Here is a 24969-nt window from a genome sequence, read left to right on the forward strand (position 1 = left end):
TGTTACTGTGGGGTTTTTTGTTTTGTTTTTCTTTTAAATGTGCACAAAAGCCTAACTTTAAGCCCAAGTGTATGCTTTTCTGGCTCGAGGCTTACACTTAAATTTGGGGAGTCTTACAAAAAGAAAACTGGTTTCTCTGTTGGAAGCAAATAAAGACTTCAGTCAAGCTCCCTGATATTTAGAATGAGCCTTAGTTGATACCAGACCAGTAGCTTTGGTCTTGTGATTTTAGCACTCAAATTGCTTGAGTAGGGAAATCCCATCTAAAAAAGTTGTGCATGCATGCACAGTTCAGTTCCTATTCAACTGTTTGAGGCTACTTCTTCTAGCTTTAAAGTTTTGTATAAAATGTATAAAAACTTCTCAAATCAAACTTGGAAGAGCTGTCTCATTAATCTGCTCTTACAGTTTAGTAACTTGTGGAGGAAGTGTTTCTGACGGGAGGTGTGTATGTGATGAGTACTGCATTTACTTCTGCACTGTTTGAAAGAAAATTTTAAAAAATGCTGGAGGAATATTTAATGAATTACAGATTAGTTTATCTGGATTCCTCTTTATTGCAGGTAATTTAATTTTAGTGCTACTTCCCCTGTACTCACAACTGACCTTACTATTTTGCAATGAGTTGCCACTGAAAGTCCCTTTGCTTTAAAAGAATTATGTTAACTTTTTTTCCTAATTAGGATGACAAAATTAAATTAAAGATGGGAAAGGAGGATTAAACACCTTAGTAACATTTTTTTTTCTCTTGATCATTTTGTCTGCATCCCTTTATTCCATTTTTTCTGCATACCATTATTTTGTGAGCTGAATTGGTCCTATTTGGATTTTTTTTCCCTATTTTATCCAGCTGTCCCTAGCCATTTTTTGCTTTCAGGACTCCCCTTCATGTGTGGGATACCTTATCTTGGAAGGAATGTGAGGCGCCTCTCCAAATTCTCCCAATTTGTTTGATGTACATATTAAAGAGGAATTTAATCTTCTGCTGTGTAATCCAAGCCCTCACAGAATGCCTCAGTCCTTAAAGAGAAAGGCAGTGCATATTCCCTCACAGGAGCACCAGATCAATTGAGCAGATTCTTGATGGTTCCTGACCTGTGCCCAGTGTTCTACTTGAAATAAAAATAATACATTTCAGAAGCGTTATTTATAGCACTTCCCTCTTGTTTTCTCTCCCCCGTTTTCCCACCAAGCATTCTGAGAATCTAAAAAACCAAAATTTTATTTCCTTTGACAATAGAGAAGCTTAAGAGAAGACTAAAAGTCCCTGTCAGTAAGGCAGCAAATTGCTGTTCCTCTTCATTCCTTCACCCATTGCACTTTCCAGTTTGGGAGTGTAATCATCCAAGTGTTTGCTTTGAGAGAGCCTTCTTCTTGCATGAGGTAGTTTTGCTGGTACATTTATTGTCTAGGAGAGGGTTTTGATTTTAGAGGATGTCACGGGAGACTATTCAATGAGGGATTTGTCCTTTAAAAAACAACTTAATTGGTATGGTTGTAAGAGATAGGGAAAAATGTTGCCTGGGGTGTTACTGGATAATGCAGAAAAGAGTAGATCCCCTTCTGTTTAGTAGGGTTGTCAGTAAGCAGAGCATATTCAAAACAACATCAAATATCAATGTGCAGAGTACTAAACAGCATGTTTGTTTGCAGCTTCAGGAAATTGCATGCTTGCTTTGAATTAATAATTATTAAAGCAACTTCTAGCATATCTCTTATTTGTTAAGATTGAATAGAGGGATTTCACTTATGAGGCTTGTGGTTCTTCTATTAGCAAAGCTGCTGTGAAGTTTTATTTTTAAAACAGGTTTCCTTTTCTTTCAGTAGCTAATGATATACATTTCTTTCACACACTGACAGTTTATAATAATTTTAGGAGAGGATAATGGGTATGATTTAGAACATTAAATAGTTACAAATATGGCATCAAAATCAAATGTTAATATTGTTAGTTTGTGGACATCTTAGTAAAGCTAAAACATTGGTTGATAGGAATAAGCAGGATTTAGACTGGGAAGTAATTAAGAGAGTAATTAATTTAATACATGTATTTGTTTTAAATATAGATCTAAGAAAGCAAAAAACTCAATAGATAAATCCACTGAAACTGATAATGGCTACGTGTCCCTTGATGGGAAAAAGCCAGGTAAAGGCAGTGAAGAAGGTGTGCAGGGCCATGAACGTCGGTGTGAAGTGATTAGGCCAGAAGAGACAGGGTGGAGCCCTTCCACAGTGAGAGATGCCCTGAGCAACCACAGTCACCACAAAGTAAGTGTGTTTGTTGCTTTTTGTGATGCCTTTGATGCATTTCTATGTAATTTATTGTTAAAAATATTTTTTAAATGAAATTAGGCTTAGGGTCCTGGAGCCAAAAATTATAGTGAGTTGTCTTACTTCATCATATTCCTGGCCTTTCCTTTTTCGTACAGGAGGAACCTTAATGGTGTTGAAACATTTTTTGGTATTCTTTATTTCAATGCACAAGTTTGTGTGCTGTCCTTATCTGTGGGCATTTCCTGACCAGGTAAATGTTCTGTGCCTTCTCTGAGAGCCTGAGCATCTATGGTCTGTCTCTATGATAAAATGGAACAGATTTTGGATTACTGACAATTTGTAATTTTAAGGACATTCTGAGCATTTCTTTGCCTGTGAATTGTCTTCCTTTTCCTTTTCTTTTTTTTTTTTTTGATCTATGTGAAAGATGAGGAAAGCAGAATTTTGCTCCAAGTGAAATAGGCAGGACTCTCTATAGTGAGTAACAGGAATGACAGGGAATAATAGAATCATTACAGAATTATAGGAAGTGATCATGGAAGAAAGTAGATCTTTTAGTTTGTCTGGATCTTATTATCTCCTGGATATCCTCTATTCAAAGTAACACACGTTAGTGACCTCAGTATTCAACATACATCCTCCAAGCCTTCATCCTTGTAAGAGGTGGTAAATGTTGACTTTGTACTGAATATGTTGATAATTCAGTGTTATACTGTTACTTTTGACTGGTTGGTTGGTTTGGACTTTTTGGCTTGGTTTGTTCTCTTTTCAGATGTGGATGCAATTTTTCTAAGCCTATCTTGGCATGTTCAGTTTACGAAAAATCATATTTAAAACAAGAGCATCATAATATTTCTTGAAGCTTATGTGAACTAGGCCTTCCTTTGAAAAAATGTTTTGATGTTACAATTTCTATTCCATAATTCTTGTTCTGCCAATTTTGAGTCTTGAAAATGCATTAATATCCGGTTTAACTGAGCATAGATACCAAAGTTGTAGAAAGAAATTTGATTTAACTAGTTGAGAACAAGACTTAGTAAATATGACTCTTTGTCTTACTAATACTGTATTTCTTGCACTAGGATACTCACAGGACTGTGACAAATTTATCAGATGAAGTTTCTAGTGAGGAAGGGCCTGAGACTGGCTATTCTTTACGCCGCAATGCAGAACGCACTTCTAGCGACTGTACGCTTCGGAACAGGAAATCTCACCATTACAAGAAACACTACCCTCTGGAGGTATGTTCATTGCTGTTGCTTCTTGCCTGTAAATTCTTAAAACAACTTGACTTCTTATTGAGTAAGGTATATAGAGCAAGCAGCTTGCATGTGCTTGGTAGCTGGCTGGAGTTAAACTATGACATTTCTACAAATGGGGTTTTTTTTTCCTATCTTATATTTTAGGAGTCTGTAAATCGGAAGTCATGCTAGTGAGGAACAGAAATTTTTTTCTTTGTTTTTGTTTAATGACAGTGTTTTTTTTGAGCTTCATCCTATTTTTCAGCTTGTTATAAGGAGACTACAATATGTTTGGTAGATTTTGCATCGGGTTATGGTAACTCTGTTGCTGTCCTGTGACACCAGTTATCTCCTCTGGAAATTTGCTTTTTTACAGAAACACTAGTAATTGGGAATATGCAAATTTTCAGTATGGTTCTGCTCCTGTTTTTCTCCATTTAGTATTTTGGATTCACTTGCTTTCTTGTGGAGAAGTCTGATTGACTGAGTTTTCATTTCCTCGTATTCATTGAAACAATAATATAAAATCTTGTCATGTAAATGAAAATTGTTAATGTATAAAAAATACCAAAATTTTAAGAGACTTGATGGCATTACAGCTTATGATAGGGGATTTCACAGACTTCATGTGAGCAGAATTCTTAATTGTAAGGACTCAGACATTGAAAGAGAATGGGATATCTTAGTGTGGTTTTGTTTATTTATTCATTATTTGAAAAATTACAGTTTTGCTAATGGTATGCAACTTCACAGATATGGAACACTTTTTAAAAGCTGTATTGCTATTTTTTCCTCTAAGGCTGAGCAAAGAAAGCAAAGAGTAAAATCAGCACTGACAAAAGTTCACTGACAGTTGGGCTTGACAGGCACAGCTTTATAAGTAAACTCTCTACCTGATACAGGAAAAGTGTATTGGAAGTGTTCAGGTGCTGCTTGCTCTGATCACAACTGCAAGGCCTTGAAGTTGATGCTTTGCATAAAAATCATTATTAAACAAGCTATTCTTTCACTCATTTCTCACAGACTTTGGCTAGAAGGATCCAGAATGTTGATTAATCTCAGCATTTAGTGCCTTTTGCATGTGTGGTTTGTGATAATGGCTCTGTTTCATGTCACAGAAGATGTCCCTTCACTGTGTGCTTGTGCAGCCCGAGTGCTTCACAGGAGGAAGCACAAAAGCACCATTACAGTTGATTTCTTTTGTTTTTCAGCTTAGATATATTTTTCTCTAGTGTAGAGTGCTTCAGAGCTGGGGAAGACTTTGTAGATACCTTCAGAAACTAGAGACAAAGTGTAATCCATGTTTAGCTGTGGCATTACTATTGTACACTTACTCCCAGTTCGCTGATCTGACTGATGCAATGAAAGAGGAAGCTTTTCTTTCTTGCTCCCAACTCACCTCCCCCACACCATTACAAAGAAAATGTAACAATAGTTTTCAAATCAGTGAAAGCTTTCTTTGTATTAAAAAAAAAATTAGTAAAGTCAGTGGTTATACTCTCAAATTCTGTCCTGCATTTTCTTTATCTTCATGTTTATGTGTCTACTTAATTGTTGTTTGAGCAAGCTATTTTTCATGTTCTTACTTTATTAACTTTTAGCCTTGGTGGTACTCAGTAGTGATTGCCTTCTGTAAATATTTTCTTTTTTGCTTTAAAGAAAATATTTCAGACTCTTTCTGCATTAATGTTATCCCTCTCTTTGTAAGAGGTGCAGAAAGAGTTCAGACCAAATTTTTTCTGAACATTTACAAAATGGTTTGCATAAAATACATTAAGCATGGTTTTCAGAAAGAATGAAGACCATTTCTTCAGATAGTAATGGAATATGAATCATGGTAAGTTAGTATGTCTGCTGAAACAGTGCTTAACTTTTTTTTTCAGTGTAAAAAATTGTGTGTTCTCAAGAGAAATTAGTAGAAATAAACTTGGTGTTAAGAGGGAGTGGAAATTGTCAGAGGATGACAGTGAGTAGGCTGATACTGCTTTTAATACTATATCCCTGTCTTGCTGGAAATGGATTCTATTTATTGTAGAAAGTACTCTACACTGTTTTTCTGAAGAGAGCAGTGGATTGTTTAATGTGTATGCACTGGAAGATTTGAATGTCCCAAACTTCAGATTTTTCTTTCTTTATGCAAGAGCTAGGTAAAACTGGAGTTCACAAAGGCATACTTGTTTGTCAAGTGCAGTTTGTTTAAAATAATTACATTTTTATGTCTAATTGTGCAGATTACATATAAACCTGGCACTAGCTATGTGTACCCTTGCTCTTTTTTCCCCTCTATACCTGATGCATTACCGTGTTCAAGCTTACTCTGTCTTTGAGAAGGTATGTTAGTAGTAACAATCTGACTTTAGGGGACTTAAAGGGTCAATTCCTCAGAAGCTGGAGATACAGCTGGAGTCTGTGGCTTGATAATTGATTAAATTCTAAACTAATGAGCTCAAAAAATCTGTGAAGCAGTTATTTCCTTTTAATAACGAGTATGATTTGATTCTACCTTATGTGACACCCTCCCTAAAAAGAAAGGGCCATGCTTGCTTGCTTTTTGGTACAGTATCTTAAAATGTGCAACCTCTTAGATTTGTATGTTTATTGCAAGTGTTTCTTTCTGATGACAAGGATAATGGATTAGAACCTAAAAATCCAGATAAACAGGGATTCCCTAATCTGAATTTTAGAACATCCCTGCCAGGAAATGATGTAGAATAAAACAGCAGCATTAATTCCATTGGATGCTTGGCTTTCAGGATACACCTAAATCAGGTACCAGCTGCAGTTCCCGGTGCTCAAGCTCCAGACAAGACTCAGAGAGTACGAGGCCAGAGTCAGAGACAGAAGATGTGCTGTGGGAGGACCTCCTGCACTGTGCTGAGTGCCACTCGTCCTGTACCAGCGAGACAGACGTGGAAAGCCCCCAGGTGAACCCGTGTGTGAAGAAGGAATTCAGAGATGACCCATTTCATCAGGTTGGTATCCACCAATTCTGGTTTTTTACACTACACACAGGGTCAGTGTTACCTATCATATGTCACAGAAAGCCTGGAAGAAAAACTTATATTAGATGGAAGTAACAAAGCCAAAGTGATTTGATAGAATTAAAACATGTAAGTCTTGATTTCTGCTACTCAGTCATTAATTTTTCTAAAGAAGAGTGTGTGAAAATATATCAAAATAACCTATAGAATATTTGAGTGTTTGAATCTTAATTCTAATTTAGGGCAAGTACTGATTGATTTAAGTTTCCTCTGTGATAGGTGGTTCTGTTTGGGTATTTATTTTTCTGTTTTGAATTTTTTTCCTTTTTTTGTGTTTGTTTGTTTTGTTTAATTTTATGTTGTTTGGGTTTTAGTTGGTTTTCCCCCTCCTTTTGTTTTTCCACTAGTGGAATTGCTTTTATAAGCACTTATCAGACAACTTTCTGTTTGCTTATTTGGAAATGTATATATAAGAAAAGCACACAGAAGGATAACATATGCTGTATGTATATGTGTATGTATATGATATCATGGGTGTATTATACATGCCTAAATTCTATTTGGTTATAATTTTTTTACCTTAAAGTTAATAATAGCAATTTGGATTATTTCATGCAGTATTTCTATTTTTATTTTTAGTTCTTCCTGCTTGCATTCAATAAAGCACTAAACCTTGCAGTAGTGAGTTGAATTACAGTACATATATTGACTTATGGATTATATTGATTTGACCACTTGAGAATTTTTCTGTTTGATTACAGATTGTAAATTTTTGAGTTTCAGCTCCTGGTGTTGATACTCCCTCTAGAGGGAGAGCTTGGAAAACTCTTGGAAAAAGCTCGGTTAAGAAAAACCTGCAACGAATATTTACACTATTTTAGTATTATTATTATATATTATTATTATATTGTTATGTATATTACTAGAATTATATTATTAATATAATAATATTATTATATTATTATATATATTAGTATAGTTATAAACAATTTCTTCTTCACCCAGTGGAAATAAGGGAGGTAATTGAGTACTCAGCAGATTACAAATATTTCAGATCAATACTTACAAAGTAAGCAATAAAATTAAAATAAAGCTTTACTTTCAATCAGTGATAATTAAAATCTAGAAATAAAGCATGCCCTTGCCCCTGCCAGCACCACCACTTCCAGCAGTGTGATGCACATAGTGCCAGGTGACTAAAGCTGAAAGCAATTTTAATCTCCTGAATGGGAGAGGAGGGAGACAGGGCTGAGGAAAATCAAGAAATGGCCACAGCAGTACATGTCATCTCAACATTTTTTCTATATCCTTTAGTTCTCACGTGGCTCTGTGGTTTGAAAGAAAGGTCCCTGAGCCCTAAGTGCATTCAGAAGATTAACTTGGGATTGCTTGGCTCTAGGAGCTGCCTGTATTGATTAGACACCTACTGCTCTCTGAGTCTGGCCAGATACAGTGTGCACAGCTGGGTCTTTATGCATAACAAGGATTATGAAGTGTACAGATATCAGTAAGAGCAAATAAAAAAACGTGTTTCCCTTAGGGTTCACCTGAGAAGAGTGCTTTTCAGAATGTTAGGGCTGAATAAAATAAATTCATTAAATGTGTCAGAATTAAAAATCACTCATAAGTAGAACTTTGTTTTCGCATGTCTCTCTTCTTTGATATGTTTGAGTGAAAAAGAAGCCAATAAATCCTTAATCTCATTTACTCATCCCTATTAGAAAATGGAGTATAGAGGAGAGATTTCTGTTCTCACAGCTATTTCTTAGAAAAGAAGGGGAGGATTTTGAGGAATGAGGTTAACTTATAGTAGAAGTAAATGCTATATAGCAATATTTGTGTCAGTCTAAAGTGTTTTGGTTTGTTTTACTGGTGGTTTTTTTGTTTGTTTGGGTTTTTTGGTTTTTTATGTAGGTTTTTTGTGTTTGTTAGTATATTGCTGACAAAGACATATTGACATGAAAATAGATTGTTATTTCTGATGGAAGATATTCTTTGTCTTTCCCAGAGTCATTTGCCTTGGATCCACAGTTTGAATCCGGGACTAGAAAAAATAAGTGCAATTGTATGGGAGGGTAATGACTGCAAGAAAGCAGATATGTCTGTACTTGAAATCAGTGGTATGATAATGAACAGAGTGAGTATTTGTTTTACTTTATGCAAATATTGTATTTAGGAGTGTAAGCACTACCAAGCTTGGTTTATGGTGTTTTGGTTTTTTTTTGGTTGGTTGGTTTTTTTGGTGTTTTTTGGTTGGTTGGATGTAGGTTTTTTAATTTGTTTGTTTTGTTATTCATATTATTAAGTCTCCTGTTATTCACATTGTTGTTCTATGGCTTACATCACACTGATTACTTGTTACTACTAGATTAAAGAGCTACCAGATCTCCAGTGTTAGGACAATAAAAGGTGTTTGCATTGTTAAGTACTTGCTCACATAGCCAACCTCAGTTTTATTGATACATGTTGTGAATAATCAAGTTTATCTCCTTGATTTCAATGAACAAGTAATTTATTGGGCTAGGAATACACAGATCTGAGTATCTGGATGCTAAAATTAGGATTGGAAAAGAAAGCTTTCCTCTTTAGGAAGCAAACCTCTAAGAGGATGAGTAGGATGTTCTCACTAGTCCTCCCTCCTGTTTCCTAGTACTCCTCTTGAGGAAACAGTTAGAAATGCATTTAATTGATGTGCTCTTTTTAAAATAGATAACATGAGTATTTTGTAGAGTTGCTCATAAAACCAAGCATAGCCAAAGAAAACTCTCACTAGTTCTGACAAGTTGATACTCACTCTCTCCCACTTGTTAAAAAGCAGCTTGTTCACAAACCTAGTTCTGTTCTTTGCCTGACTCAACGACTTTACAGGTTTGGATGGAAGACACAGCAGAGACAAACTCAGCAAGCCATAGCCAGCAGAACAGAACTCCAGACCTGTCTGCACTGTGTACACTTTGATTCTACTAAAAAGGGTACAACCTAAACCAAATAGAAATAGGAGCAACATACGGGATCTAAGCAGCCCAGTCTGATTGGCCCACTTGGCTAATTCAGCATTCAGTGAATTTTTAATGCAGGAATATGCACTGGAGTTTAACTGCAGTGTTTTATTGTTGGGTTTTTAAATTACTTGCTTCCTGTGCATTAAGTGCTCTTTGAGGACTTCCTGGTTTTTAAATAATAAAATGGGATGATGATTGGTTGAAGTTTTCATACAATTTACCAGATTATAAAGTGTTCTTTGTGATAAAATAAAAATGTTAATATTTTGTTTATTGAATTAATGACAAAATCATTCAAAAATTAAATACATTCCTTGTTTTCTTTTGTTTTTAGGTGAACAGCCATATACCAGGAATTGGATATCAGATTTTTGGAAATATCATATCTTCAATCTTGGGTTTAATGCCCTTTGTCTTTCGACTTTTTCAAGCTAAAGATTTAGAACAACTGGCTGCACATTCTGCCACTGAGCTTTGCATGACTGCATTTGGATCAGATGGAGATGTTCTGGTTCTCTCAATGGTTATTATAAGTTTTGTGGTCCGGGTGTCTCTAGTGTGGATTTTCTTTTTTCTGCTCTGTGTAGCAGAGAGAACATATAAACAGGTATGAACAGCAAACCAAGACACTTATCTAAAGCAAACCAAGGTTTAATGTTTGTGTTTTTTGACTTTGTGGCTATTTTAAACTTGTTTTCTTCAGCTTGCTATGAGTCATAGATCAGTGATGACAAACACTTCAGTGGGCTTGCAGTTCACGAGATGACTCAGTTCCAGTGGACTGAAGTCTCTGAAGCTAAAAGGCTTTTTTTGTTGGTGTTTTATTTTTTTCCTGGAGAGAATTTCTGGGGGAAAACTGGCTCAATACATTAGCCCAATGCTTAGTCATGTCCCAGTTTGTTTCAGGTTTCCACAGGGAGAAGTAGTTTCAGGAGAAGAGCTCTATACATTTCCAGTGTGTTTCATTCAGAACCTTCAATTTAATTCATATAATCATAGAATGGTTTGGGTTGGAAGGGACCTTTAAGATCATCCAGTTCCAACCCCTCTGCCATGTGCAGGGACACCTCCCATTAGACCAGGTTGCGCAGAGCCCCATCCAGCCCTGCCTTGGACACTTCCATCCCTGGCCAAGGCCCTGCCTGCTTTGCTGTTAGATCAGTTCTGTAGCTGGAGATGGTGAGAGCTGCTCTCTGAAGTACTACTGCATTGCTTGTTATTGCAATTGAAACTTCAGAGAGCAACCTTACTAGCTGCAGCATATAAATACTTATTGGTCTGCAAAAGAAACATTTTTATACTTTTTGTTCTCAAATTATAGTCAAAATATGTGATGTAATACAGTAGAATAGAATTAGCCTGCTTCTAATAATGATTTCTATTGAAAGGAACTTCTGTGGTATAGGTGCTCTCTAATGCAAATGATTGGCAGCTTTGGTTTATTTTTTACCAGATTTTAGGAACATAGCAGATCTGTTGTCTAAAATTTGAAGAAAGGAACAAGTGTAGCTAAATTTTGTTAATAATTAGAATGTGGGGAATTTTAAAATGTTTTCATGTATTTCCTTTCTTTAATAATATGCTGCACTTACTTCTGGTTTATATTAGCATATTTTAATTTACACTAGTACGTTGTACTTTACATTGTACTTTGCCTTTATATTTAGTGAAGCCTTTTCTGTTATGTTTTTAGTACCTCTGAAAATCATTTAACAGCTAAAGTAATTTTTTTTTCCTTCTCTGCAGAGGCTGCTTTTTGCTAAACTTTTTGGTCATCTAACATCTGCCAGAAGGGCAAGAAAATCGGAGGTACCTCACTTTCGCTTAAAGAAAGTACAGAATATAAAAATGTGGCTTTCTCTCAGGTCCTATCTAAAGGTAAAACAATGTATACTTTTGCTTTAATAAGATTTTAACACAATACATTTTAAACATCTTGTTTATGTTCTGACATAAAATATCTCCTATGCTGCTGATGGAGGGTTGGTGTTGTAGACTGTTTCCTCCTGTACACTTACTATTGGTTCATATGTCCCATACATACTTTGTGACTCTGGGCCTCCAGTGCCTGCAGGCAGACAGATTTTGAGAAAGCTAATGTGTGGTATTCACCTTGTTTTAAAGCCTGAATGTGTTCAGAGTTGGAGTGTTGTCTTAGTAATGCCAGCTGAAAAGTTGTGTGAGTATGTTGGGTAAAAAGTGACCACATGTAGTCTAATACTGACAATTCTTTTTTAAGAGTCTCATTAGTTGGTGTCATTAACACAAGGAATTTACAAAGCAAGATAGTTCATGTGTATTTGTGCTGTGAGTGTATGGGTGCCAGGTGAAGCTAGAAGTTATGCCCAAGTATTATCAGTAAGACATTCTGATTTCTGAAATCTCCTATCACTGGTTTTTACAAGCAGAAAAAGATTAGTGAAAACATTAAGGAATTATGTTGTGGAGGCTGGAAAGCATGGAAAGCAGGAATTATAAGCAAAGAAAGTTTAATGTGGTGCTGGTGGGATGAAAGGAGGATAACATCGCTTAGATAATAAAATGTAGTTGGGGTGTTCTAAATTTCTGCATGTGGTATCACTGTTGTGGAATATCTTCCTTTCTTTCCTTACAAACACACTTGTATATTCCACCTTTTCCTGTGCCACTGAGAACATTTGTGTAATAATATGGGTAACAAAAAAGTGGTCAGAGGCAGAGTGTAGGGAACTGACTCAACTGAGAAATCACCAGTGCAGAGCAGGTGATTGTAACCAGTTGTGCTGAATACCAGTGCAGATTGGGTGGGTTTCACTCACGTGTGCATATCCTCTCTTCTCAGCGTCGAGGTCCTCAGCGCTCAGTGGATGTAATAGTCTCATCTGCCTTCCTACTGACTATCTCAGTTGTGTTTATCTGTTGTGCACAGGTGAGGAAACTTCACTTGTAGAGAAACAGGCTGGGTTGGTTTTTTGGTGGGCTTTGTGTTGGTTTTTTTTTTTTATTGAGAGTTGAGGGAAGGGGAAAATGGGATGCTGTTGAAAGCAAAAGAAAGTTCAAAGATGGTTAGTGAACAGTGATTTAAGAAGGAAAAAAAATCTTATTTGATTATGAGTGTATGAATATTCAAACCTGTGCTAGCCCTTAAATAATTTTCAAAACAGTTTTGAGTGCCTTCTGCATGGTGATGTCTAGTAAGTTAAAAGACCACAGTGAAAAACCAGAAATAGCTGTTAGAGCTTTTTAGAATAGAGCTTCATTTTGTTTTGTCATTTCATCTACTTTAGAATATTTTTCTGTAATAGCAAAAGAAAATTCTGTTGCAGCAAATTCGAGGGCTAGGCTATCACCAGTGGTGTGGAGTCTAATGAGGGCAAGTGGTGGATTCTGCACCTGGGACAAGGTGATTCTTGAGGGAGTCCTGTGCAGGACCAGGAGTTGGCTCGATCAGTGATCCTTGTGTATCCCTGCCAGCTCAGGATATTTCATGATATCACTGTTATATTTTAAATCTGTGTCCTCCTTCATTTTTCACTGTGGTTTTTGGAACTTTTCCCTTTATTTTGCATCAAAATACCCTTCTGCAAAGAGTGTTGATACTGACCTTGGTTGATGCTTTTTGTGAGAAACAGGCTTGTTGGCTATATTTGCCTGCCCTCTAGTGGAAAATCTTTTAGTAAGCAAATCTATATTTAAAGAAGATTTCTGTTGCTTAAGATTTGTCTTTGAACTTCTTTTTCAAAATATAGAGGATCTTCTGAATGGCTTATGGTTGTGTTTTCTTTACAATTTCTAACTACCTCTACTGTGTTTGCCTGCTAGCTAGCTATAAGTATTATATTAAGAATGTAATTTACATAAAACTTAGTACATGTGAGGGTGTATTTTTTTTTATCCCATGTAGTGCCTTTGCAAGTCTGAACAGGAGTTAAAATTTGTCTTAGAATGCATTTTTTTATTTATCTTTTCTCAGACCTCATATCTCTGATACAGTGTTGGTTTAAAATTATGAATCAAATTTTATAGGCCTAAATACCTTCCATATACTTATTACTGGGATATGTTTTTTGAAGTTGTGGAGATATGTAACTATTTTCTTGTATCGTAATGTAATTATGATTTCAAATTAAATTTTGATTTCTTTTATCTTTTTTTTTTCAGCTACTTCACATGCATGAGATTTTCCTTGATTGTCACTACAACTGGGAACTCGTAATTTGGTGCATTTCTCTAACTGTTTTTCTCTTAAGATTTGTTACTCTTGGATCTGAAACAAGTAAAAAGTACAGCAATACCTCAATATTACTTACTGAGCAGGTGAGAATTTGTATAGATCTATATTTTTATACCTAAACAACTCATTCATCTGGTAGGTCTCAGGCCTTGCAGATTTATTAAAATAATAGTTTGGATTAGGGAGTTAATTATGGGGAAGTAAAGCAACTTTGCAAGCCAAACTTCAACTTTTGAGATAAATGCTTGACTTTATCCCAACTTCTGTTTAAGTGAGTGGGTTTATAGGTACCATCTCCTTTGATATAATTTAGCATCTAACAGAATACAAACATAAAAAATAGTTATTAAATATGAAAAAAAATCCTGGAATCTGTGTTGGATGGGTGAGTAAAAGATCTGAAGACAAACTTAACCCTCTGTGAAGTGAGTTGCTGTTTCCAGTCCAATAGCTTAGGACTGCTAGTTTGCATGGATTACATATAGCCTCTTCTAGAATCCTTGGAAATCTCTATTTTTCAGTCATTTTTCAGGCTTGTCTTTAGGTCTATATGTGTTTCTTCTCAGGAATCTTCTGGTTGGTGTTTGTACTTCAAACTTCCCTCTCTGCTCTGCCTGGCACTGCTGATAGTTTTCCAAGCTAAGCATGTTCAGTTAGTGTCAGGTTAGAAAGAAATCTCTTTCTTCTGGAGTTTCACACTGGTACAAAACAACCCTTTCAGGGCAAGGTAAATAGGCAGTTCCAGAAACCCTCACAGGTTTCCTACAGAAAATGTGTTCAAGTAGGAGAATAAAATCTTCCACAGTGTGTGTTCCAAAGTCAGGATGTGAGGCTTGTGACAGATGATATAAATGACTCATTCTGCCTTTACTAAAGATAAGGTTGGATACTGAGAAGCCTGACTGCCCCTCTGTCTTGTCCTGAATGAGAGATTTTGCACCAGTCTGAAAACTCCGAGTTCCTGAGCCTGGAGAGTTTTTCATTGTTCTGTTGATCCTCAGAGCTGAATGTCCCAGTGACGTTTGTCTGCTGTTTCTGGAATGAAAATGGAGGGAAGTGTTTGGCATAAGGATTACAAAAAAATGCAAAGAGCAAGGGGAAAGAGATTGTCAAGCCTTTATTTTGCTTTCATAGGTTTCTATACTATGCTCTTCCTGGGAGTCAGTGTTTGAGCATTTTAATCTAGCATTGATATTGAAAGAAACACTTTATGTATGTCCTCAGAACTCAGAAGAAGTGTTATGTCATCAGAGACCTTTTCATTGAGTGCAGCTTATCCTGTTACAAGTCTTTTTCCTCAAAAATGCCTGAGAGCTTTATGAAATGAAAACCAAAATAGAATTCACAATTATTTCTCAGAAAACGAAAAGGATACACTTCACCCTGGGTAGGACTCATTTTAGACTGGTTTCATTTGTTTAAGCTGGGTATTACAGCATATTTACAGTGGTCTTGAGACAGACTCATGGAAGTCTTAACATTTTGGCTTTTCAAGGAAGGTCAAGCCCTTTGAAATATTGACTGGCACTCACTTTATCTAAAAAAGCACATCTGATCTAGTGTCCTGGAAAATGGCACACTGCAGTTATTAGGCTTAGTGAGAAGAGAGCAAAGCTGAAAACAAAACAAACAGGAAAGTACAACAACAATAACAAAAAAAACCCAAATGAGTCTCCACTCTCAGATGGAATTTAAATGCTCCACAGATAAGATGAAATTGAAAATTCTACTTTTGCCAGCAAAGTTCCAGGCACTTCTTTGTGCTTTATATTCAACCTATGAATTTCATGATTAGAAGTCATGATGGGAAACTAAAAGGGATTTTTTTGATTTTTATGCTGTTTGGCTGTAATTTTTCAGGTCCTTCTGAAAGTGTTTTTAACTTGTCTTGTAATTCCATGAGCAAAATAGAATGTGTGGTCTGACCATAGTTGTCATTTTGCCAGTTTTGAATCTCAAAATAGTTGTGGTAGATGGCTGTGCAGACACACTCCTGATGGCAAGTTTGTTACTGAAATTAAGGAAATCATAATAGTTCTTAAAAGAGATCTTTGAATCTTCCTAGGGTTTTCAGAGTTGCTAATTAGGCCCCTTATTTTTTGTTTAGTCCTGCTTACAACTCTTGCATTGTTGAAATCAATAGTTTTATCTTTAAAAATTGGAATCTCTTTGGCTCTGAAAGCATAATTTTAATGTATAATGCAATAATAGTAGTTCAGGAGCTTAATATGTCTTGGAATATATTAGGCATAGATTTTGATTTTTAACCTGTGTAAGAAACTTACAGTTGTCTTTTTGAGGGAGATCTGATAATCAGTTACTTGTTTTAGATGTCTATGGCCCTTATTTCAATAACCACCTTACAACGAGGTGGTGAAATATATCATAGCATGGTCAGGTAAGTAATCTGAAGGACTGCTTCAGCACATTTCTAAATTTTTCATTTTTTATTTTGAAGGTTGTCACCCTAAAATAAAGAGTTAGTGGCTTTTCAAGACATTTTTTGCTTTCATTTGCTTTTGTTATACAATAGAAAAGGAAAAAACCTAGCCTTTGTTTGATCTGGGATATCAAAGATATGTTGTTTGAGAATGAAAGCTGATGTTTCAAAATTGCTGAAAGGACAAAAGAGAGCTAGTTTGAACTCTTAACTTTCTCAGAAAGAATGACCTAAAAACATCTGTATCACAGAAGTATTGAAATGTTCAATATACTGTTCTCCTGCAGCAATGAAGAGTTTAATAATTTTTGAAATATTTCAAGGCACTGGAAAGATTGATTTTTCTGCTCTCAAGGTGCTCATAAAGTACTAAATTACACTAGAATCTTCTAAAAGAAATTACACTTTACCAGAGTTATGGTTTAGCATTTCATTCTGTTCAATAACTTTTGAGGATGTTAAGTCTTGTAAGGTCTGCCCACTAGTATAAAAACCTTCTGGGGATGAATTGTCAAACCTCAGGTAACCCTTGAATGAGGAAAAAAATTATGCAAACCCTACCTATGTTGGTTTTTTTTGTGCGTAATTTATAGATCAGACTAACTTTAAACTTGGTGCTATAATAATGTCAAATGTAATTTGTAATATCATAAATTAGCATTGTATTTTCCTATGGTGCTGAGCCAGTACTTGTTCTTGAATATTAAAAAAGAAACAAAAAGCTTGCTTGCTTGCAGAAATTCATTGCAGTTTTGTCATATGGCTGCTGAGCAATCACATTGTTGAAATATTAAGTAGTTCACAATTCATTCCTTTAAATTCTGAGTAGGTGGTGATACTTGTGTTTTTGTTTTAAATCAGATAAACTTGTACTTGAAAATGGAGAAAAAGCCTAATAAGAAGGAGGAACTGACTCTAGTGAACAATGTTTTAAAACTTGCTACTAAGTTATTGAAGGTAAGAATTAAAATGGTATTCCCATATTATAAAAAAACTAGAATAGATGGGTTAAAGAGTCACTTGTGTGGCTTCTGCAGGCAGTAGGGTGTGCTTTGGTTTAAATTTGCCCTATATCTCTTCACAGGGATGCTGCTTGTTCATACACTGCAGTCTGTTATGTTGCCATCATTCTGGACTGCAAATTATTATTACGTCCAGGAAGTTTTATTCTTTAGCTGTATGATAGCAGTGTGAGAGAAGGCACTTCAGGGTGGTCAGGATGATGAATGCTTGGGAAATAAATGATGAAATTTTATTGTCTGAGTGTCAATACAGTGGTGGTTTAAGACCTTGTGACCTCACTCTACCACACACTGAATTTGGGTCCCTTAGGCTGTTGATTTCCATGTGCCAGGGAGCAGCCCTGAAAATGCAGTTAAAACTCTGTTTAATTTAGTCAGCTGAGATGAGAGTATTTCTTCTAGTTAGATGAGTAATTCCTCCCACCAGCACACCTTGAGCAAGGTGTGTGTTGGTCCCCTCCTCTCTAAAAAGATACAGAGCACTTTCCATGAGAGGACTGATGGAGTCAGCAAGGACTCAGAGCTGACAAGGCAACTGCTTGAGAGTTGTGCTGCAGCAATAAGGAGAGCCTGGCTAAATCAGTGACTATATCTCCTGGTGTCAGGAGAATAAGGGAATAAGGGACTGCAAGGCTTTCAGGACCTGGCTGTGACGCAAACAAAAGGAAGTATTCTCAGTGCATCAGGTGGTCAAGGTACTCTGTGGATACAGAAGGGTTGTCTGGATTCAAGGAGGGACTGGACAAGAACAGACAAAGCCCAACAGGTTAAGGATATAATCTCATGGGTTGAAATGTTTGTGTGCTGTGAGAATGTGGGTAGGTTGGATGCTGATCAAATCTTGGTCTAAATTGCTTCTATTTTTTTCATGATCTCTCGGTGTTTCAAAAAAAAGCTTTCATGTTTTCCTCTTGCCAAAAGTCACAACCTTTTCCAATAGAGAACTTAGCTTTTGTGGCACAAATCCCAAACCCAGGCCATCATTTAGTTACTGTGAGAAGATACCAAAAATGAGATTTCCAAGCCACCTACTCTGAGCTTTAAATAAATTCTTGGTAGTTAGTGATTTGTTCAATTGCATACTTCATGTCCAGTAGCTAAATGGGCTCAGGTTTTTTTTTTTTAATTTGATTTTGGGTGGTTTTGGTCTTTAAACTTTTATAAAGACTAGATTCTGTTGAATATTCTTACTATTTTCTTACTCACAAAATTGGTAAGATGAATTCAGAACCTAAAGTCTTTTTCCTTACAGAATTCCTCTGCTGTCCTTCTCAGAATCATGTCTTTTGTATCTTTTGTATTTGCAGCAGAATTTTATACAACATTACATCTAAATGAAAAGGTTGTTCATTGTTATTTCACATTTTTGAAAGAAGAAACATACCTTTGAAATTCTTCATTTTTAAGAAAGGGTTTATAAGGCCATTTTCGAGGCCTAGGATGTAATACAGGAGAGGGATGAAGATGTATTTAAAGCTAGAAAATATAAATGACCAAAACAGTGACAGTTGGTAGACTTTATATAATCCTCTCTTAAAACTCCTTTTTTTTTCCTTTTTCTGACATATTTCTAGGCCAGAAAAGTTTGGGTGATTATAGTCACACACCAATAATTGAAAATCCGTGAAATAGCTTCTTTGTTCAAGTTTTGTTGCAGATTAATTTGGGCTAATGTTTTTTTCCTTTCAATTAAAGTAAAGTATTGGCAGTCTAATGATTGCCAGGATTTCTTTTCCATTACCATGCTTTTCTGGCTATATTGATCAGTTGTTAGTTTCAAAATTAATGGAAAAGGAAAGAAATTGCAATAGGAAACACATTTTTTTTTTTAATTTTCATAGTTGTGAGGTAGTTTTTTGTCATTATGAAAAATATTTCTTTTCTTATTTTTTTGGTTCTGCTGCCTGTCAATTCTTTTAACACTGAAGGTGATTTCTGAAAAAATTGTAAGGAATTCGGAGATGGTGTCACCTAGCTCTTTATTTTCTTGAGCAGATTGGTAGGTACTGTACATGGGTAACCTCCAAGTTTTTGAAGAGTTATTTAGACAACAGCAATAAACAATCAGTTACTGTGATGGATATTTTCCTGCACATTGTCTTTGACATGCAGAATAATAGGAGAATGTTTTGCTCCCCTGGGACTTAAAGACTTCCTAAAGTAATATTGCTCAATACATATGTGAACAAAACCCACTTTGTGTCTTTTTTGGTTTTTAATGATGCTAATGTTGTTTTGCCTTATTAGGAACTGGACAGTCCCTTTAGGTTATATGGGCTTACAATGAATCCACTGCTTTATAACATCACCCAAGTTGTCATCTTGTCAGCTGTTTCTGGTGTCATCAGTGACTTGCTTGGATTTAATCTAAAGGTAAATACCTGAGAAGCATCCTTTTTCTCACCATAGATGGAACACATATTGAAGCATAGTTGATTCTTAACCAGGCCAACTAGAAGATTTATTGTTTGAAAACTGTTACTAAATTATTCAATTAAATCTGTATCAGAGGAATAATGATCTATTTGTCAGAGCAGCCCTTAAAACTTTTTTTTTTTCATTTTGTGGCTTTGTAATTTCATTTAGGACACTTAATTACAAGAATTCTTAGATATAAATACAGAGACATTTGTACACATAAGTACAAGACCTTCCTTAACTTTTCTTCATATCCCAGATTTGATTTCTGTCTTTATTCCTCACTGTTGACTCTGTAGCTCTTTAGGGGAGGCAGACAGAGCAGGCTCTCCTTGTCTGGCACTGCAGTGAAGTATTGCAGTAGGAATGGCATTGCTGTGACCAGTCCTAGAGTGTTAGTTTGTCATTGCTGTATGGCTGTCCCCTTAGATCCTTCTCTCAGGCCCACCCTGAACTGCAAACTCTGGAAACTGTTTAAAGATTCAGGTTTTGAGGCACAGGCTTGTAGTTGTCACAAAGCCCTTTACTGGCCATTAAGTTTGCTTACATCTGCTATCTTTCTCTTGTTAGAAATAAATGGATGTAAAATGTATTCTGTGTGTCATTAGAATATATAGCAAATGCAGTAAGAAAAAATGTGGTGATATTGCAGTTCTGGTAAACAGAAATAATTTGAGAAATAAATTGATGTACTGCTCTAATTTTTCCAGCTCTGGAAGATCAAATCTTGACAGTATAGAAAGAAGATGAAATAACACAGTGTTACAGAAAAGGTCATTGATGGACAAAACTGCCTCACAGCAGCCACTGAAGCTGTATTTCAGAAGCTACAACCTCTTCAAGGAAGTAATTTGGAAAACGGAAGTGTTTACATCTGTCTTGTGCAATCTTTGTATTTATTTCATCTTCTCGCTGGTTTATGTTAGTTTTAGTTGACATTTATGTTTTATTTTCAAATAACTTGCTTTGTTCTGGAAAGGGTCAAATTTAGGAAAGGTCAAAAACTGTGTGTCTGAGAGTTTGAAATCCTGAAATACGATCACACTAAATTGCTCTATCTGTTGTTAAAGCTAAGCCAATGCTGAACATTTTTAGTTACCAGTAACACTATATGAAAGTAATTTGATTTTTGATAGTGTGGTAAAACTGCTTAGAATATTTCATTTGCACCAGTCATTTATGAAGACAATGTCAATAGATGTTTGGTTGCAATAGAAAAGTGAGACATACTCAAAAAATAAAGTACTGACAGTACAGTATGACAGGTAGCAAAAATGTTTTATAATACTATTAGAAATAATTTCTAATATTTTGAGTAATTCCAGGATCTAAACTCATACAGGCTGCAGTTTAAATATCCTGGGATATTAAAAAGGTATTATATAAGAAGTCAACAAGTGTTCTTTGATAACACATTTATTAGAGCAATAATTGTAAATGGTTACCATGCTGTATGATATTTTGATAAAAATTAAATATTGTATTTATTTGAAATACTGGGCTGTTCTTCGCAGCTCTGACTGTGCATGTGCACTTTTTATTGTTACTTTTAATGAGAAACTTTATACATATAAATGTATATTAATTGGGATATATTATGGTGAACTATGGAGCAGTATGTATTATATGTTGAAGTTGAATATTTAAACAAGCAAATTATTTACTGGTGAAAGGAATGCTTTGAATGACTGAGCAAAAGATAGATAGATAGATGCTCTCCTCTTGTACACTATAGTATATGCCATTCATACCACATTGAAGTTTAAGAACAATTAAATACAAAGAACAAGCTGCTCTGGTGAGCAGCAGAGCTGCAGAGGCTGGGATTTGGCAGGTTTGTGTCTTGAAATAACTCCCATTCCTCCCCAGCAGGTGTCATTCCCATGTGCTTTCTGCTGGGGTTTCTAACGCCTCTCCCTCTGCCTCCCACAAGGACCAGTCATATTGACTCGTGGTTCTTCAGTGTGACAAAAATAATGTGTCCATCCCTGTGAAATTAAGTAAGTTGTAACAAACTTTCCTTCTACAAATTATTCTGGGAGGATTAATAATACCACGAGGCACAAGTATTCTTATATTTTCTGTTTCTAAAATACTGGCTTCATACGGAAAAATGACAAGTAATTGTTGACAAGAGTCTGGATATTGCCCTGTGTTTGCTGATGTTCAGAATCTTGCAAGATTGGAAGTATTGAGTCTTAAACTTATGTGGTATAAAAATATTTTTATATATAAAGCAACACAAACAAGCATTTTGTATTTTATTTGCCTCTGTACTAATGTTTAATAATGACCAAAGTGCATTCTGGTTTTTGGAAGAATGTATTACTGGAGCTTTAAGAACATACTATATTTAGTTTCTCATGCAAAAACTTCAGCTGCCTCTGATCTGTTTCTCCTTTCTCTGCTGTTTGACGTTGGGATTGTTTTTAAAAATTAAGTACATTTTATACACAGTTTTTTCCAAATTATGGTACAGACCTACACAGAACTTGATTTTGCACAAAATATCTTAAAAAAAAAAAAAAAAAACAAAAAAAAAATATTAAAAAAAAAAAAAAAAAAAAAAAGAACAGTAGGAGTTCTATGGGCGATAAAAGATAAGGCTGTTGCTTTTTACAGCCTGTCATTATTAACACCAAGAAGAAAAGAAGAAAACCATTCTTTAGTCTAGAGTGGAATTATTTTTAGAAATGTGAAATAGTGACTATATGGCTTTCATTACTTTAAAAAAAAGGGTGAGGGAAAACACAGCAATTTGGGTTGAAGGTGGAATTAGTTTAACCATGTATACCTCAGCAACTAGCACTGTGCGGTTTGTTGCACTAACAAATGGCGGCTTGGGGAAAGTAAAACATTTGTGAAATGAAGTTAAAAATAATAAAAACCTTTATTTGCTACCCTTAGGTATATTCATTATGTTAAAAATGAGAGAGGTTTATTCTCCATTCCTCAATGTGGAAAGTCCAGTATAAGAATAGAGGCAAGTAGAAATATGGCAGATCTTGCATTGTTAACTGTTATTTTTTGCCACGTGTTTTGTAACTGAAAGTGTGATCAGGCTTGGAATAAAGCTTTCTATGGCTGATGGTAAAAAAGAAAAAAAAGAGCAGTGAGCTGTGTCTTTAGTAATGTCCAGCATATTTCTGCCTGTTTTGATTTAAATTCATATATTCTGTTTAAATTAAAGCACACTTGGGAAAGAAACCTGAACAGAATGCAAATGATACAGAATATCATGTAGAACAACCCAAGTTAAAGTACAGGTGAAATGCAAGAAGATACTTTAATAATTTGATTAGTTTTCCATGTTATCTTCTAGGAATGGGACATTTAAAACCCTTTGGGTAGCTACCAAATTTAGTAGCTTCCGAAAACTTCTCTGGATTGCAAGCTTATTTCATTCCAGGTAACACTTAAGGATATTACTGGTTCAGATTTCTTTGGCACCCAGCAGCAAACAGTAGAGAGAGTTATCTTTTTTTAAAGGTGGTGGTAGTGAGCTGCTGCTCTTGTCTTTGCTGGGTACTTCAAACCCAAGGCATTCAAGGTGTCTGTTGGGGGAAGAGGAGGAGAAAGGTTGTTGGTGTTGTTGATCTGCCCACTCCTGCTTCCTTAGGTAGACTTCTGTTAGGAGTTTCTCAGTAGTGAATTTCCCTCAGTAGGAATGTAAAAGACTTTGAAGGAGGAATGCCTGTTTGTTCTCAGTCCATGAAGCAATGAGTTTTTTATTGCATGACTGCACAAAATCTATCTGTATTGGTGCAGGAGCTGGGGCAGGAAATCCTTCAGTAATAAATAGCAGCTGACAAAGTCATCTTTTCCAATGGGAAAAGCAGTCATCTTTGCCAATGTAATTCTTGCAAGACAGCAGAGGAACTCATCTTGAGAAGGTGCCCGTGTTGTTTGTTTGTTTGTTAAAAAACGTCCACGACAGTCTTCACACAGTTCACCACTTTACTGTGGCTTTCCTCCTGAATACTGCCTTTGTACCTTGTCAGTCTTAGGAAAAGTAGTCATTCTCAGCTGGGTTGTTGGGATCCTGCTTTGCTGCCACTTCCTTTTCCTGAAAATCGCCATCATCTAGTCATTGGTGATGGACAGAGCCTGCAAATGTCCTTTAAGTCCCCGTATGGGGGTGTTCAGACAGAAGTGTTGCCCGAACAAAGACACAAAACTCGTAAGCTTTGTGCGGTGCTTTATTGAGGGCCCGGGAGTCTGGGGACCGCAGTCCCAAATCAGAGCTCCGATGCCACTGATACATCGATCTCCTTATATATGATATGTGTCCATGCAGTCTGTTACAAATTCTCTAAACAACAACCCCCCAACAATTCCTTTTTCTTGGCAACTTGCTCCTCGTGATACTCGTGATACATTCCTTAAGCCACAAACAAGACTATAAATCAGGTAGCCATCATTATTCCCAGGCTATTGTATACAAATCATCATTCTTGCTTCCCTCCCCTGATTAAACATTCATTACGGTTGCTTGAATTCTATGGTTACACTCTTACAACACACTCCAAAAGTTACAACATACTTCAAACGGTTATAAATTCCTATTTTACCTACACATTATATTTTACAAATTTTCTACATTTAATTATTTTCCAACAGAAGGTGATCTTGGCAATTCTGCTGGGCCTCAGGGAGTGTCTGACCTCAGACAACCAGGAGATGATACCTGCATTGCCAGTGTTCCTGACTGGGCTGATAGAGGTGTTTGTGGTAATACCTGTCAGCTCTGCTCCTTTGCCTGTTGCCTTCCTGACTGAGCAAATAGACCCCACTGGTGGCAGCAGCCAGGCAGCTGTCTTGGGAAGGGGGAAATGTCCAAGGCTGCTGTGCATAGTTTGTGAGAGGGATAACTCAGGAAAGAAAGGGAGTGTGATACCTCAGATACCTGGAACTGATGACCCACTTCTGTTGGCAGTTCTGCTGTCAGAGTTAGATATCTGCGCTGTGAAATATAACCCCTGAGCCCAGCATTGCCTGGGGCTTGGTAGAAATAAGATTTCCTCCTTACTGTCTCAAGCAGTCAATCAAGGGACACCAAGGTCTTCCCCACAGTGTGTTGCTACTTCTCCTGATTAGGACTGGGACAGGACAGAACTTGTAATGGATAGTTTAGGGACAATAACAGAAATCAGAGGAGGCTGCAGCTGTAAGTCTTGTCACTTGTTACTTGGTCTTGCTGTGGATGGTCATATTGCAGGCTGAAGGCTTTGTCAGCCTGTGGCTGTAGAACACTGCAGCTTGCCCAAATCATCTTGGGGAGGCTAAAGCATGTGGAGAGGTTGGTTCTAAATGTAGAGAATCCCCATGCCCTGCCTCTCAAAGCTGATCAGCTGCTGCCACCAGGTGTCTGTCCTCTT

General features: G+C 36.2%; 1 protein-coding gene across 7 annotated transcripts in view; it reads left to right on the forward strand.

The window, feature by feature from the left end:
* The window catches only part of PHTF2 (putative homeodomain transcription factor 2), a 62908-nt gene extending 40417 nt beyond the window's left edge, over positions 1 to 22491 (forward strand). For all 7 annotated transcript variants that reach the window (XM_041474562.1, XM_041474561.1, XM_041474564.1 and 4 more), the window contains 11 exons: positions 2067 to 2268; positions 3357 to 3515; positions 6269 to 6487; positions 8505 to 8633; positions 9833 to 10105; positions 11245 to 11376; positions 12320 to 12406; positions 13639 to 13794; positions 17013 to 17108; positions 19421 to 19546; positions 20302 to 22491. In XM_041474562.1, coding sequence (XP_041330496.1) covers positions 2067 to 2268; positions 3357 to 3515; positions 6269 to 6487; positions 8505 to 8633; positions 9833 to 10105; positions 11245 to 11376; positions 12320 to 12406; positions 13639 to 13794; positions 17013 to 17108; positions 19421 to 19546; positions 20302 to 20322 — 1600 coding nt within the window. In that variant the 3' untranslated portion in view covers positions 20323 to 22491. The remainder of the gene's footprint in view (positions 1 to 2066; positions 2269 to 3356; positions 3516 to 6268; positions 6488 to 8504; positions 8634 to 9832; positions 10106 to 11244; positions 11377 to 12319; positions 12407 to 13638; positions 13795 to 17012; positions 17109 to 19420; positions 19547 to 20301) is intronic.
* Positions 22492 to 24969: the final 2478 nt, after the last annotated feature.

The sequence above is a fragment of the Pyrgilauda ruficollis genome, unplaced genomic scaffold (genome assembly GCF_017590135.1).
Source record: "Pyrgilauda ruficollis isolate IOZ18807 unplaced genomic scaffold, ASM1759013v1 scaffold33, whole genome shotgun sequence".
Lineage (NCBI taxonomy): Eukaryota > Metazoa > Chordata > Aves > Passeriformes > Passeridae > Pyrgilauda > Pyrgilauda ruficollis.